We start from the raw sequence: 13,792 nt of genomic DNA, 5'->3' as shown, positions 1-13,792 counted from the left end.
AGAAGAACAGGATGTGTAATGGTCCCATAAGGCTTACTTACAGCAGTTCCTCCATGGTTGTGTGTGTGTGTGTGTGCATGTGAACACATATAAATATTTCAAGGTTATTAACCTTTACATCACTCTTATTTCTCTCCCACATGTTTGACCAGACAAACACAGTACCAGTCAAACGTTTGGACACATTTTCTCATTCAACACTTTCTCATTCAAGTGAATATGAAGGTGTGTCCAAATGTTTGACTGCTACTGTATCTCCACTGTGTTGTGGCAGGATTTTGCTCAACAGTTTGCAAAAGTTGCCCAACCCTTCCGGTTAACAGCAGAGAGTTTTAATCTTCATGTTGGCACACTTGCAAGCCTCCATGTCCTTTTATTAATAGAGCATCTCTCTATTCTGCAATATTTTGCATTCCTTTATTTATGTGTTGATAATACGAGTTTAGCACACATTCTTAATGCTGTGATCTCCACCGATACATTCTTTATTTCAGTATTTAAATAAGTTGTTGAAGTAAGGCAAAACAGAGAGAAGTCAGATGAGTTTTTTCCTTCTGTAACTGCGATGAAATTGACTTTTGTCATGCTGTATATTTCAAGGCACACCCATTATTATGATTAATTAGCGTAACATGTCACGTGGTCAGTGGATTTGGCCTTTTACCCAGTCGATGGAGGCTAGAGAGTTTTTTTTATGAGGCACTGTTTGTGATAACCGCTTGATTATGCATTCAGTCTGGTCACTTAAGGCTCGCTGCACCTCCTTACGCTAGAAAGACCATCCTTTATCTTCATGAATCTTCCCCTCTCCTCCATCTCACCCTCCCTCCATCCTAACGTACAATCTGGGAGCCAACGACCTAAAGTGCACACACACATAAGACTTTCTCTCCCAAGTGGACGCAAACATTCACACCCATACACACACACACAGACACACACACACACACACACACACACCACAGCAAACAGGAAATAAATGTGGTTATGCAGCCTGAGATAGTGGCAGAAGGAGTGTTTGCAGTGACAGCAAAAGGACTTAAGCAGCACCCGAAATATCCTCACTACAGTTTGACACAACACTTTGGTAAGATGTGTATATATTATCAATAATATGTTAATAACTTTGTAATTACAGTGGCATTAGCAGCTAGACTCTGTTACTCACTTCATGTGGGATGTACAAGCCACATTATTGTGTTGTTGATAGAGCTGCTGGTCTAACACTACTGTATCTTTGCATATTGTATTGTGTATTTCTTCTACAAAGTTTGATGTCGGTGATATTTTTGTGTACATTTTTTTTGCTGTGGTTTAACATTAGGACTATTTAGACACTTTTTTGTGTGCTTCCTCTTATTTATGTGAGTGATTGCAAGATTTCATCATACGGACTTGCAACAGCGTAGAATGTAGCCTTTCGTTTTTTTACTCTGTACCTGATGAAAAGCCTTTTTCTAAATGTAACTGTAAGTGCTGCTGAGAAGCAGAAATCACCTTACTGGACTCAGCACCTGGAAAAGGAATATGCAGTGATGCCAAGATCCCCATTATTTTAATTTAATGATATTTATTTGATGTTTATTTGTATGGGAATAGCATGAACTTATGCCAGATACCACAGCATTTATAGCCTAAGTTAGTTTGCAATGCCTGTCCCTAGATGAGCTTTTAAAATACATTAACAGTTCCTATGGAAAATGGGGTCATTGCAGCAGAGAAACAGTTAAAAGATACATCAGTAGATAAAAAAATACTTCTTAACTCACTCAACTTTGTTGTGACATTTTTGAAAATTCAAGTGAAGTTTCTGATTGAAGGTGTCCAACAAATAGTAACTCCACAGTCAACTGAAACATTATATGACAAACATTTTAATCATCCTTTGGAAAAGCTGGTTTAACTCAATGACGTTACAGATAATGGTTAATAGAGTAGCTGTTATACCGCTGTTGTCCACACGGTGGCAGTGTGTTCATTTGGTTCAGAGGTTGTTTTGGGACACGTAAGGCTCATAAGGAATCTGTTTCAGCGGGATAGGAGTGTGATGATGAGGATGCATCAGTGTGAGTGTTTTTTAACCAAATAGTTATCTCAGCACATTTATTCCAGCACAAAACCTTGGCTCCATTTAACTTCAATCCAAAACAGTGGTGTGTTCATGGTGCCATCATCACTTGCAGTCTGTCAGTTAAGACAGATTGATATACTGTGATGTTACTTATATTAGCCATAAAAATCTAGATGTTAATTAGTAAGACAAATTCTAAAATTAAATTGTGAAGAAAGTAAACTGAAGATGGACTGAATTGGAAGAAACTCAAACACGCATTCATGACATACACGTCAGCCTTCTGCTGCTGTGACCCAGTTGTAACTTCTTCAGGATGTGACGCTGACATTGAAGTTCAACATTCACATTCTACGCTTGAGTGTGTCTGTGTCTGTGTGTGTGTGTGTGTGTGTGTGTCTGTGTGTGTGTGTGTGTGTGTGTGTGTGTGTGTGTGTGTGTCTGTGTGTGTGTGTCTCTGTGTGTGTGTGTGTGTGTGTCTGTGTGTGTGTGTGTGTGTGTGTGTCTGTGTGTGTGTGTGTGTGTGTGTGTGTGTGTGTGTCTGTGTGTGTGTGTGTGTAGTAGTCAAACCCATGTGGAATGCTGAACAGGTCAAGGCAAGCTGCTGAAGTTGAATCCACATGGTTCATAGGACGTCAACTTGTCTTTATATGGGAGACATGATTTCTGTCAGCTGTTTAACACCAATTTTCACATCTTTTAAAATATCTATAAAATATCTATATCGACAGGTACAGACTGACTGAATGGCACACACAGAATAAAAACAATCCACTTAAAGAAGAAAGAATTGTAGCACCCTTGGTTATAGTGATAGTTGAAAACGGTCAGCGGTAACGTGAAGTGTTTTTTAGTAAATGCAGTCAAACACGAGTATTAATCTAACATTAATCAGAATTGTTTTATACTCAACTACAGTTTTGCAGTTTATATCTGTTTCTTCTTTGGCTACATGTTGACTTTGATTGTTTTGCTCCAGGAACCCGCGACCAATCCCGTCCCTGCTTTGGCGACATCATGGCCTCTTGTTTTTAATTAAACATATCCGAGAGGCAACTTTCAGCTCGGTCTGTTGTGTTGGAGAGGATCTCTTGTTCCCACATAACATTGTAATGAATTATTCATAGATTGACATTTTCTCCTTTCTCAATAGCTTGTTGTGTCTGCTGGGAAATGATCTGACAGTTTACAACAGAGGAGCTCAAGTCTAATTGAAGAGCAGTGTATGACTGAAACTGAGATATTGTTTCATAAAGGGTGACTTTGTTCCATATTATGCAACTTAACTCGGCCTGTATTTTCCCACCCTTCTAAACAAGCTGCTGTTTAGATTAAAATGTTGATTGCATCCCTGTGCACGTAGCATAAAAACCTGCAGAGTTGCTTATTTACTGTGTGCGTTACTATGTCTGACCTGGAGGAGACTGCTTTCTGGCTGACTAACCATGCGTTAAATCAAAGTTATACTGTAAAGAGCTTGAAACTGTGTGTTAGAAATATGCTTTTAATGATATACAGGCATGCTGGTACAGTTAATACTTCAGTAGGGTGATTTTAGCCAATATTAGCTTATCATAGATACGTCGGTAATGGCACATGGGATTGTAGATAAGCACAAAGAAACTGCAGTACATAGATATTTTATAGGTGGCATTAATATGTATATTTAACCCTTATTTTTCTTAATCAATATTTAATATATGTTTGTTGTATTGGTGTTTATTTAGAATTGTTGTTCATAATAATTAGGGATGCACGATATTGTGGAGAGCCGGGGCTAACGTTAGCTGGGAGGCCCCGGCTCTCCATGTGGATCCAAGTGGGAAGAAGCAGCTGGTCTGAAGGGCAGCTCAGTGAAGTGGAGCCTGCGGAGGAAGCACCAGGACCGTCAGGGTGACACAGTCCATTGAGGGAAGCACAGTCAGGCGGCGGAGGGGAAGGAGACATATCGGCCTCTCATAATCAGCAGCATTCGCCGATGCCGATATTTCATTTTAGATCTTTTACCGGCCGATTCCGATGACGTGCCGATAATATTGTGCATCCCTAATAATAATTTCTAGTGAATTCCCTATTTACTATTAAACATTACACATTACCCAAATATTACTACTACTACTACGACTGATGCAGCTACTACTGCTATTACTACTTCGTAAATGCTATTGCTACTGCTACTTCTGCTACTATCTCTGTCATTATTGATTATAAAGTTTATGGTTTAACTTTTAAATATCCTTCCCAAGTACATCTTTGTCACAACAGTTTAATAATCAAAATTGAGGGACCCTTGCCAAACATTTGATGTAAATTTATTTAAAAATGTATTGGCCGATGTAGCATTGTCGTTTTTTGTTGTTTAACATTTTCAGCTTGTAACATCCATGAATACTGACCTCAGTTGCCCTTTTTGGAGTGATTTCTGCATCTCTATCCAATACACACATAACTATTTATCAGGTGCAAACAGCCTGTGTGTATATTCATATCTATAGTCTATCTTTGTATGAAAAGGCGAAACCGCTTGTTTTCTCTTCCTTTTTCCTCTTTGTTGTTTGTACTCTCTCTATTGTCTGTCTTGGGCTTTTTTTTTTTTTTTTTCAAACAGAAAAGGAATGAGCCATTGAGAAGTAGGAGGCAAATAGAGCCAGCGGAGGCTAAAGGCCAGAGAGGGCAATCCCTCTCTCCTCGCTCTCTCTGTCTCTTTCTCCTTTTCACTGAGGCATTCCCCTCTCTACCTGCTGCAGGAGGGGGGAGGAGGAGAAAGTAGTTGATAGGTGTGCAGGCCGCGAAACCACACCTCTGTTATATGTCCTTCCTCAACAGCAGTGTGCCCTGGAGGTGTGTCAGAGAAAGAGAGAGAGAGAGAGGAAACTGGAGCGACAGAAGATATTTTTATTTAAATTGAACATTAACCGGCGTGCTTTCTTTGGCGTATTCTTATTTCTACGGAGTGTTCTTCAGCAGACAAGGAGTAGGAAGGAAGGAAGGAAGGGAGGGAGAGAAGTTGAAGGGAGATGAACTCTTTGAGGCTGAAGGAGTTGTCAAACTCAGACTTGTACAGACGAAGACAGGAGAGACCAGACAGCTATGGAAGTCTTGCTAGGGACAGCCTCAGGTGAGTCTACCTTGTGAAGCGTTCTGTCAAATGTCAAATCTTTGATGAGAATGCATTTAAGAAGTGCTGATTCAACCGTATGATGACCTTTGGTGTTTCACTCGCATATATATGGTGTTGCTGATATTCTGCCCACCACCTCTACATAAATCATTCTCAATTTGTACCCGCCAGTATACACTTTTTAACTTCTATGCAGTACAAGAGAACAGCTCTCAGGTGCTGCCCTTTTGGTTTTCTATAGCAGCTTATGTACATAAAACTTCATGGTGCGATAAGGAACCGTTAAAAAATGATGGAATTAACAATAACCATACTGAGCTCATAAAATTTGCCAATTATTCCTGCTTGTCAGACTGTCCAGCATCCTCATATGCTGTTTAAGAAACTATAGTCATTTCTATTGAGTCTTTGCTAAAATGCCACGTCTGATGACCTTTAAAATCCTGCGCTGTCTCACATTTCTTCACAGATTGTTTGTGGAGGTGTTTGGCCAGCTAACAGATGATTCCTTTCTCAATTTCCACCGTTTTTCATAAGTTTTTACAGTAATAGATTTTTCTTGTTATGTTTGGCCAACTATTCAAAGTGGGCTTAAACTTGTGTCATGAATGTGATGTTGTAATTCAGCTTTTTTCATGTGGTGTCTTTTGGCTTGATTTGATTATGATTAGCTGGTTATGTGCTTGGTTAACATTAGCGGGCGCTTATCAAAATTGTTGTGTATCTTGTAAGAAATCAGAGTGGGTTTGTTTGTCTCAGTATCATTACTACAAAAGCTTTGAAGAAAAGTGCTTGTCTGTGTGTAGCGTATTGACAGGGATAGATAAGGTGAGATTTGGAGTATTTGTTCAGTATAATACTGCAGCTGAGGCTGAATTCCTCTGTTGTGTGACCAACAGCGATAGGACATGGATAATACGTGCAGATTTTGCAATAGTGGTTTCACAATACATTGACATTAGTCAGTTTTGAATGTTCCTTTCCCGTCTTTTACAACCATCCCCCTCTTCTAATCACTTCACAACCTGACGTGATTAGAGGAATGTAGTAATGTGAGGAATGTAGACAGAAAGAGGGAGCTCTCTCTTCAGAAGTGTCCCCAGTCAAACTGAACACACTGCTTTGTAGCCTCCCCCATTCCCATGCAAGAAAAAAAAAACAAAAAAACACTTGTTGTCAGATAAGTTCGTCATGCAGGTTAGATGTTTAACTGTACCTGTTGGCACCTATCCCAAGCACAGTATTTGTACTATTCATTAACATTAAAGCAGTTAGAGACGAGATCATATCATACTGTGCAGAGTCTCTGTAGTGATTGAACAAGGTAAATGTATTGTCACAAACTATTTGAGAAATATAGCTTACCTGCAGTAAGTATAGATGCTAGTATACATACAGTGCTGGTGGATTAATGGTTGTTAAAGTCACATCTGATTCTGCATTATTTTCACGAGTAGAGAGATCGTCCTCATCAACCCAAGCACTTGTCTTTTCCTCCGAAGTTGCATCAACACACTTTGCACAAGTAGATGGAGCAGAAACAAATGCGTGTGAGAGAGGGGCAGAGCAGTAACAGTGAAAAAGGCTTTACAAAAATGAAAACAAAATGAGTCAGAATCAAGAAAGCCTCGCCAGCGCAGGTGAGGAAGAGAATATAAATTGAAAAAAAAGGATGGCTTTCTCTCGTGTGGACCCATTTCAGATTTAGCATGATGATAACAGTCAAAAGCACATTCTTTGCGAGCAATCTTCTGCCATAGGTGCATCACCGCAGGGTGAAATGTCAGTACAAATTATAGTAATGGCAAAGATATCAAAGCAAGGAAAACAAGCTGAAAAATCCTGCCTAAACAAAACTAGGTTCACAGAGCATCTGCTTTGCACTGTTGAAGGGATACATTAGGGGTGGTTTCTCTTTTTTCCCCCTAATATACCTATTGTCATAAATGTAAATGAACCAGGTTGCCCCTAATCACTAGTTTAATGTGTAACAAAGGTGTGTTGCTAAAGCAAACTGATAAAAAATACTGCCTGAGAGTAATGAAAAAGAACATATAAAGTCTTACTACCATCCGTTGGGCTCACTGTGTTCCAGGCTGTCCTGTAGAGTCAAGCGGACCTGTGATAGTACAGGTCAGAATGTGAGTCGGGAACAAAAAGTGCAAAACAAAGGAAATGTTAGTCATCAATTATGTTTGCACGGTCAGTGAATCAGTGTGTGTCACAGACTCTTGCATGTGTGTGTGTGTGTGTGTGTGTGTGTGCATGTATTTGCTATTACTGTGCACATACTCGATGCCCTGCCAAAGGAAAAACGGCCCAAGCAACCCTGATGTCTGTGTTGCCACGGTTGCTGTTGACACTGTGTGCATATGGGGGTTTGTTAGCAGGGTATGTGATTCATTTCTTTGGCCTTAGTCTTGCAAAGGTCCGGCTGAGAGTCAGGACTGTTTCTGGAAAATGAGTCTGAGAAAATGTAGCCTCACACATCTGTTCTGAAGAATTGTTTCTGTGAAAAACATTTCTGGTAATGAAGTATTATGTCAGAATAATTATCAAAATTATACTGTACTTATACTGTGATCATTTTGGCCACAATAAGAACTTGTGTACAATGAGTGAGCGGGATACAAAGCATTGTATTTTTTAATATCCAAACAGGTAGCGGTGGAAGAAAATTCAAGTTATTTTAAAAAAATACAGAAAAAAATTACAAATATTAATTGGAAAATTCATCTTATCAATTTTATTCACTTATGTTGTTGAGGAAATAACATGACTCCTCTAATGTTGAACCAAACCATAAATGTTGGGGTTGCAAAGGATGCCTTTCTTTAGCAATGAGTTGTTTTAGGTTTTGTAAAAAAAAATAAATAAATAAAATTTTTAAAAAAACATGAGCAGGGCTTGTCTTTGCAGATGGAAAATGTGAAAGACAAATACTTTTCTCTCTGTGTTATTGGGTGAAATATTTCTGACTGTAGTAGTCAAGCCCACATGGACTGTTAAAACTGAATAACTGCAGTAGGTTAAATGCACAAATCCCCTTCTGTTAGAAAATGAATGGCTTTAGCTTCATAATAGCAACACAGAGGTCAGTTCATATTCCCTACCTCGTTTTCCAAGTCTTTGGCACGGATGACCTGACCTGTGACCTCTCCAGTGACCTTTAATGACCCCACAAAGAAGTTTTAAAATCCTATCATGCAGAGGGAACACACCGGAGACACTGTGTCGGCTGCTGACAGTTGCTGTAGCCATTTTTAAGCTCAGGTTGACATTCATAACGGCACTCAGATTCTCTCTCTATCTCGCTCTTTCTTCCTCCCTCTCTCTCTCTCTCTCTCTCTCTCTCTCTCTCTCTCTCTCTCTCTCTATCTCTCTCTCTCTCTCTCTCTCTCTGTCTCTCTCTCTCTCTCAGGCACTGAAAACCTCTGCTCTTTAAGCTAAAATGTCTGGTTATTACTTAACCTGAATATTCAAACTATAACACTGAACAACAAAATAGTGTCACAAGCCTCTTTTCAGTGTTTATACTGGCCAGGGCTACTTTTGGCATATCCAAGACAAATGAGGAAAAGGCTCCTTCTGCCTTTAATATGATGTTGTGACCATCATGAAAAGCTAATTTCTGTGTAGTCTGCTCCCTTGTTTAGTCACACAAATACTCAGAATATCTTTTTAAGAAATGAGAAATAAGTGCCTGCAAGGGTTGTTGAGACAAAGTCAGAAAAGGCAGGTTTTTATTCTGCAGAACAGAGGATGGGCAGTGACTCTGACGTCCTGACCTCAGTGGAAGCTGAACACATGAACCTTGACTGGGATGAATGACGACAGGGTCCTCAGAGGGATTGCACGGCTAAATGTCCAGAAGCAGAGGAGCGTAATGGTCAAGCCTTGGGGTTTTCAATCAGATATTTTTAAATGATGTGATATTCCACCCTCTCTTTGCCATGGTTGGCACTCTGGTCAGAAAATTCCCAATTAGGTCAAGTTACTGTGAAATTGTCCAGAACTGGAATAACAATACTGCAGACAGGAAACTACTCAACTATCACTAGGGAGTTCACTGTTGAAGCAGATACAGATATATACCTGATTGTCATGACTAAACGTGTATTGTAATTCTATTGCGTCTAAAATAGAGGATATATATTTGAAATGTTCACTAATGTTAATTTGACAGAGTTTATTGTAGCTTAAATTATATATGCACAATGCACATTCCATCATTTTAGGGTGGAACACCCTAAAAAACCAAAAACAACATGGCACTGTAATCAGGAGGAAGGATTGCGTGCGTTTCCTGTTAAGCACCCACCCTCTGTCCATTGTACCCCAGTCACTCACCACTGGTTCCCAGTAGATTAGATTCCCTACAGAGCCCCAGCTAAGGAGAGGTGGCATTTTCTGCAGTCATTGTTCTGTTTTGGAAAGGCTCTGGAAGGTTTAGAGGTTGCCTGGTGAAATGTTTGTTTTGAAACCAAGTAGTTGCTCCCAAACTGGCAGTATGTGTTTAAAAAAAGCTGAATGTACGAACCGAATAAATTGCATGAAGTAATGCGTAGTAATGGAAGCGCCTTTCAGAAGAGGTAGAGTTGGCTCTTACTATGTATACAAACTCACAAAACAGCAGCTGCCAGCACCAAGTTTGGAGTTGAGGCTCCATTGGGTGTCTATTTGTAGAATGATGGAGTCATGTAGAGGACTGTTTTACCGAAGGGCTAGGAGACGTGTTTCAGTTGGGTCACGCACACATACGGGACTAGAACATTGTGGTGCTGACTCTTCACAGAGATATGTGTTCATTGTTCTTCCCTTTTCGATTTGCACGGTCAACACAGCTGCTGTTCTTAAATAGACAGTCAAACATGTTTGTCTCACTTGAGTGTATTTCCAGATCTGGCTTAATGTTGTTTTTGATGGTTTGGGAAGTGGTCATTAATTTGAGATGCGAGTTGAGTTTAAGCACATAAAGGGCTATCATTTACCCGTAGCAAACGCAAATGGGTTTATAGGAATGCCTATGCTCAGACCAATATAGGATTTCTCAGGACGATTATCATATTTTATGATTGTAGCTCCACATAACTCGAAATAGATGTTTTAAACTGATACTCAGGGTGTCCTCTGACTCACTTGGAGGACACGCGCACTGTGTTTCTATTATGTCCTGAGTTTGAATCCTGCTAGGGTCATAAATAAACAATCCATAAACAATCTCATGACATTGTTTACCAATCGGGGGGAGGTGGGGGATTAGGATGTATTTGGAAATTGGGAATGTTAAAGATTCCAATTCAGCCAGCCAACATCTGCATACTGTGGTCATGAAAGCCAATTTGCTTGTTAGCTTGTTATTTATTACAAATCAGTCATTTTGATCTCTGTCTACATGTCAAATTCTATGAGATTAAAGAGAAGAGACATTATGCTGGCAATTGAAAGCAGTAGTAAATACTAAGTTTCACTTTGGGTGTAGCTCCTAAAACATGTGTGATCCAACATACTGCATTATACCCATCCAGTATCTGTCCCTACGTATTGGTCTTAACCCAGCTGTTGCTTGACTTCTGGCTCCAGTGTGTTTATTCCACGATGTCAAACACAATGTGAAAACAACAGTAATTTGTTATCTGCTCCGTTGCTGTTGTATTTGCATCTCTGCTTTGCTATGCGACATTCCCACTTTGCGCAATACTGTGTTGGAAGCACATTGTTAAATCTCCCAGAGAGTTGAGAACTCCAGCTGTTGAACACAAACACAGTCACGCAAATTTATGTCATGGGTAGATATGAGATATAGGCTGTAGAATAATAGGGAAAAAAAAACACTTAAGGATTGTGTGTGTGTTTATGTGTGTGTGTTTACTTGGTTTGTGTGTGTGTGTGTTGGTGCCATGGCACATTGACCTCTGCCCGGACAGGCGTCAGGGTGGGCTCTTTAATTTCAGTAACGTACCCAAGAATAGACAGCAAGTGTGACAGGAGGGGAGACAGAGTGTGTGTGTGTGAGAGAGAGAAAAAAGAGAAAGATGTAATGTGGGAAAGAGAAGAGAAAGAGGGAGTGTATCCTAGAGAGAGGGTGTGTGCGTGTGTGTGTGTGTTTCCATGTGTGAGAGAGAACGAGAGAGGGAGAGTACTCCCAGCACAGTCTGATCAGTGTTTCGGTCTCTCTCTTGCTATGTGGATTACAGCTCCCACTACTTACTGGATTCTCATCACTGGAAACTAACATTGAACCAGCAAAGAGGATTTTTATTAGAGTGTTTGGATATTTGACTTTTATATAGGTTTTATATAGGTGGACTTTTGCAATTAATTCGGCCCTGTTGTAGATGAGTGCCAAGATGAACGGTCGTGCTCTGCCACCATCGATACCTGAGGATGGAGAAGCCCCCGACCACTTTCATCACGGGGAGATGAATGGTTATCACCAGAGGCTTCAGGGTGGTGATGGGGGAGAGGCCGAGGTCCCGGTCTCCAAGTCCCAGAGGCGGAAGAGCGATGTCAAAGTCTATAAGGAGTTTTGTGATTTTTATGCTCGCTTGTAAGTCCACAGTTTAGAGGACAAGAAAAAAAAGCACTGTGGTTATGTGATGATGATGAGACTTACCTTCAAAGCAAAGTTGCTCCTTAAATCACACCTATTATTATTATTATTATTATTATTACTTTTATGTTTGAGATGTCTCACCAAAAAAATCTTATCAGTGTGGTGTGAAAAAATTTTACTCTGCTAAAACCTGGAGTGGAACCGGCCTCATCCTCTTTCAACGAGCTGCTAAGTATTGAGTTAGTGTGGATTTATGTGTGTAGATGTATCATGACATGATGGTTTAAAGTGTCGTTTCAGATGATTCTCAGGAACGCACCTCCACTTTCAATTGTCATCATCCTACAAAAACCCATAGTCATTAAAACCTAACGGCAGAATCTCTGTGGGAGTATCATAGACCAGGACGAAGGTTTCGGGTTGATTTTGCTCTGAGCTTACCGCAGTGTTACAGAATGTGAAGAATTCTGATATTCTAGTAGTTTGGGTTTTACCAGCCAGTTTGATTTGCTTAAGCCGCCTTAGGTGCCATGTTTGTGCAAGGATAGCTCCGAGCTCTACAGGAAGGAGCACACAGGAAGGTCTATTTTTGTGCCAAAGGGGTTGTTATGCAAAGTAGAATATGCCAACTGGTATTCCAAGTATGTGCGCATGAGGGACAGGAAGGCTAAATATACATGCTGTATTTCTGACTGATCTGGCTTCATCGTAGACATAGGGTCACCAACAGGTTTGTGAAGGGACATTTTGAAGTGTGAAGTTTTTTTGGCTCAGTGTTATCAGATGCTGGAGACAGATAATCTAAATTTGGGTGAAGGGCGTAAAACTCAGGTGGTACAAGCAAGTGGCAGACGTCACTGGTGGCTGATGAGAGTCCCGTCAGTCATGGAAACATTACAATTATTTACGACAGTGGTAGAAAGCATACCACGGACAGATTTTACATTTAGTCTTTGGGAAGTGTTTATATTTGTATCTATAGACTGTTCCATATGGCTTGGATCAATACAAATTTGGACCATGTGGACAGTACAAGTTATACGCAAAGTGGGGATTGGAGCTTCAACTTGTACGTTGAAGAAAACAGAAATATACAGTGGTGTTGGAGGTGGTAACAACTTTAAGATGCTTCAAGTGACAGAGCTGGTTGAAATAGTTGACAGTGATCTGATAAGACAGTAATGTTAAAAAATCATCTGTGCTCAGTAAAGACACTGACTGAGCTTTGAATATCACTGTCAGCAATGTGTGAATCTCTGTTTTTTGTAATATTGTCATAAGTGTTTAAAATATTTTAAAAATGGTATAGAAAGTCATTGTTATTGACGGATTATTAAACTGCCCATATAGTTAGGGACCTGCTGGCATGTACAGAACATTGAGAGAAGAACAGGAGACAAGAGGAGACCAGAGGAGGGAGGGTGCAGGGAACAGAAGGTATTCATAACAGAGGAGATAGTCTGGATCCTTTCGCTTTGCTGACAACCAGCCTCCATTTATAGTCACAGACCAACATGGTTTTGTTAACAGGGAGGAAGGAGAATCATATCTGGGTTTTTTTTTTAAGAAACCTTTCCTCCCCAACCTACTTTTATCTGGTTTCAATACCTGTTTTTGCTGCTGAACATATTTCTCATATTAAATATATAATATGATATATTTGGATATTTCATACTAAGTACATGAACACAAACATTAAAACTGATGTTGAACCCAAGAATGATAACAGATGTCTGTGTTGTAGTGATGTGTGTGTGTGTGAGTGTGAATATGAGTGTCTGTGTATTTTATGGCTTGCTTTTATTGTTTTACCATATGTACAGTACCAGTCAAAAGTTTGGACACCTGGCACCTCTGACCAAATTAATTTCCCCTTTTGGATAATAAAATAAAATTTTATTAGATTTAATCTTAAGTACATTTTTCTTGAAATGTACAACGTACCTCAGCAGATGTTTGATCCACCATAAATAATGGTACGGTAAGGTAGTTAATGTGATTAGTTTAAAAAAATTGTACCAAGTCGACCATAAACAAAGACACC

The 13,792-nt window shown here is 39.8% G+C and overlaps 1 protein-coding gene across 5 annotated transcripts in view; it reads left to right on the top strand.

The window, feature by feature from the left end:
• LOC121906924 (LIM and senescent cell antigen-like-containing domain protein 1) overlaps window positions 1-13,792 on the top strand; it is a 33,006-nt gene that overhangs the window by 4,826 nt on the left and 14,388 nt on the right. Inside the window, exon 1 of one of the 5 annotated variants that reach the window (XM_042426170.1) lies at window positions 1,063-1,087. The exons of 1 other annotated variant lie outside the window; for it this stretch is intronic. Coding sequence is in view for 3 of the 4 variants with exons in the window: in XM_042426171.1 (XP_042282105.1) it covers window positions 11,531-11,742 (212 nt within the window). In the remaining variant the exon portion in view is untranslated. Of the gene's footprint in view, window positions 1-1,062; window positions 1,088-5,022; window positions 5,190-11,365; window positions 11,743-13,792 lie in introns of those variants that run through there. 3 more of the 5 variants (XM_042426168.1, XM_042426171.1, XM_042426167.1) reach the window with 3 other exon arrangements.

The sequence above is a fragment of the Thunnus maccoyii genome, chromosome 11 (assembly GCF_910596095.1).
Source record: "Thunnus maccoyii chromosome 11, fThuMac1.1, whole genome shotgun sequence".
Taxonomy (NCBI): Eukaryota; Metazoa; Chordata; class Actinopteri; order Scombriformes; family Scombridae; genus Thunnus; species Thunnus maccoyii.
Note: the sequence above shows the minus strand (reverse complement) of the source record. Positions and strands in the feature narration are given on the sequence as shown.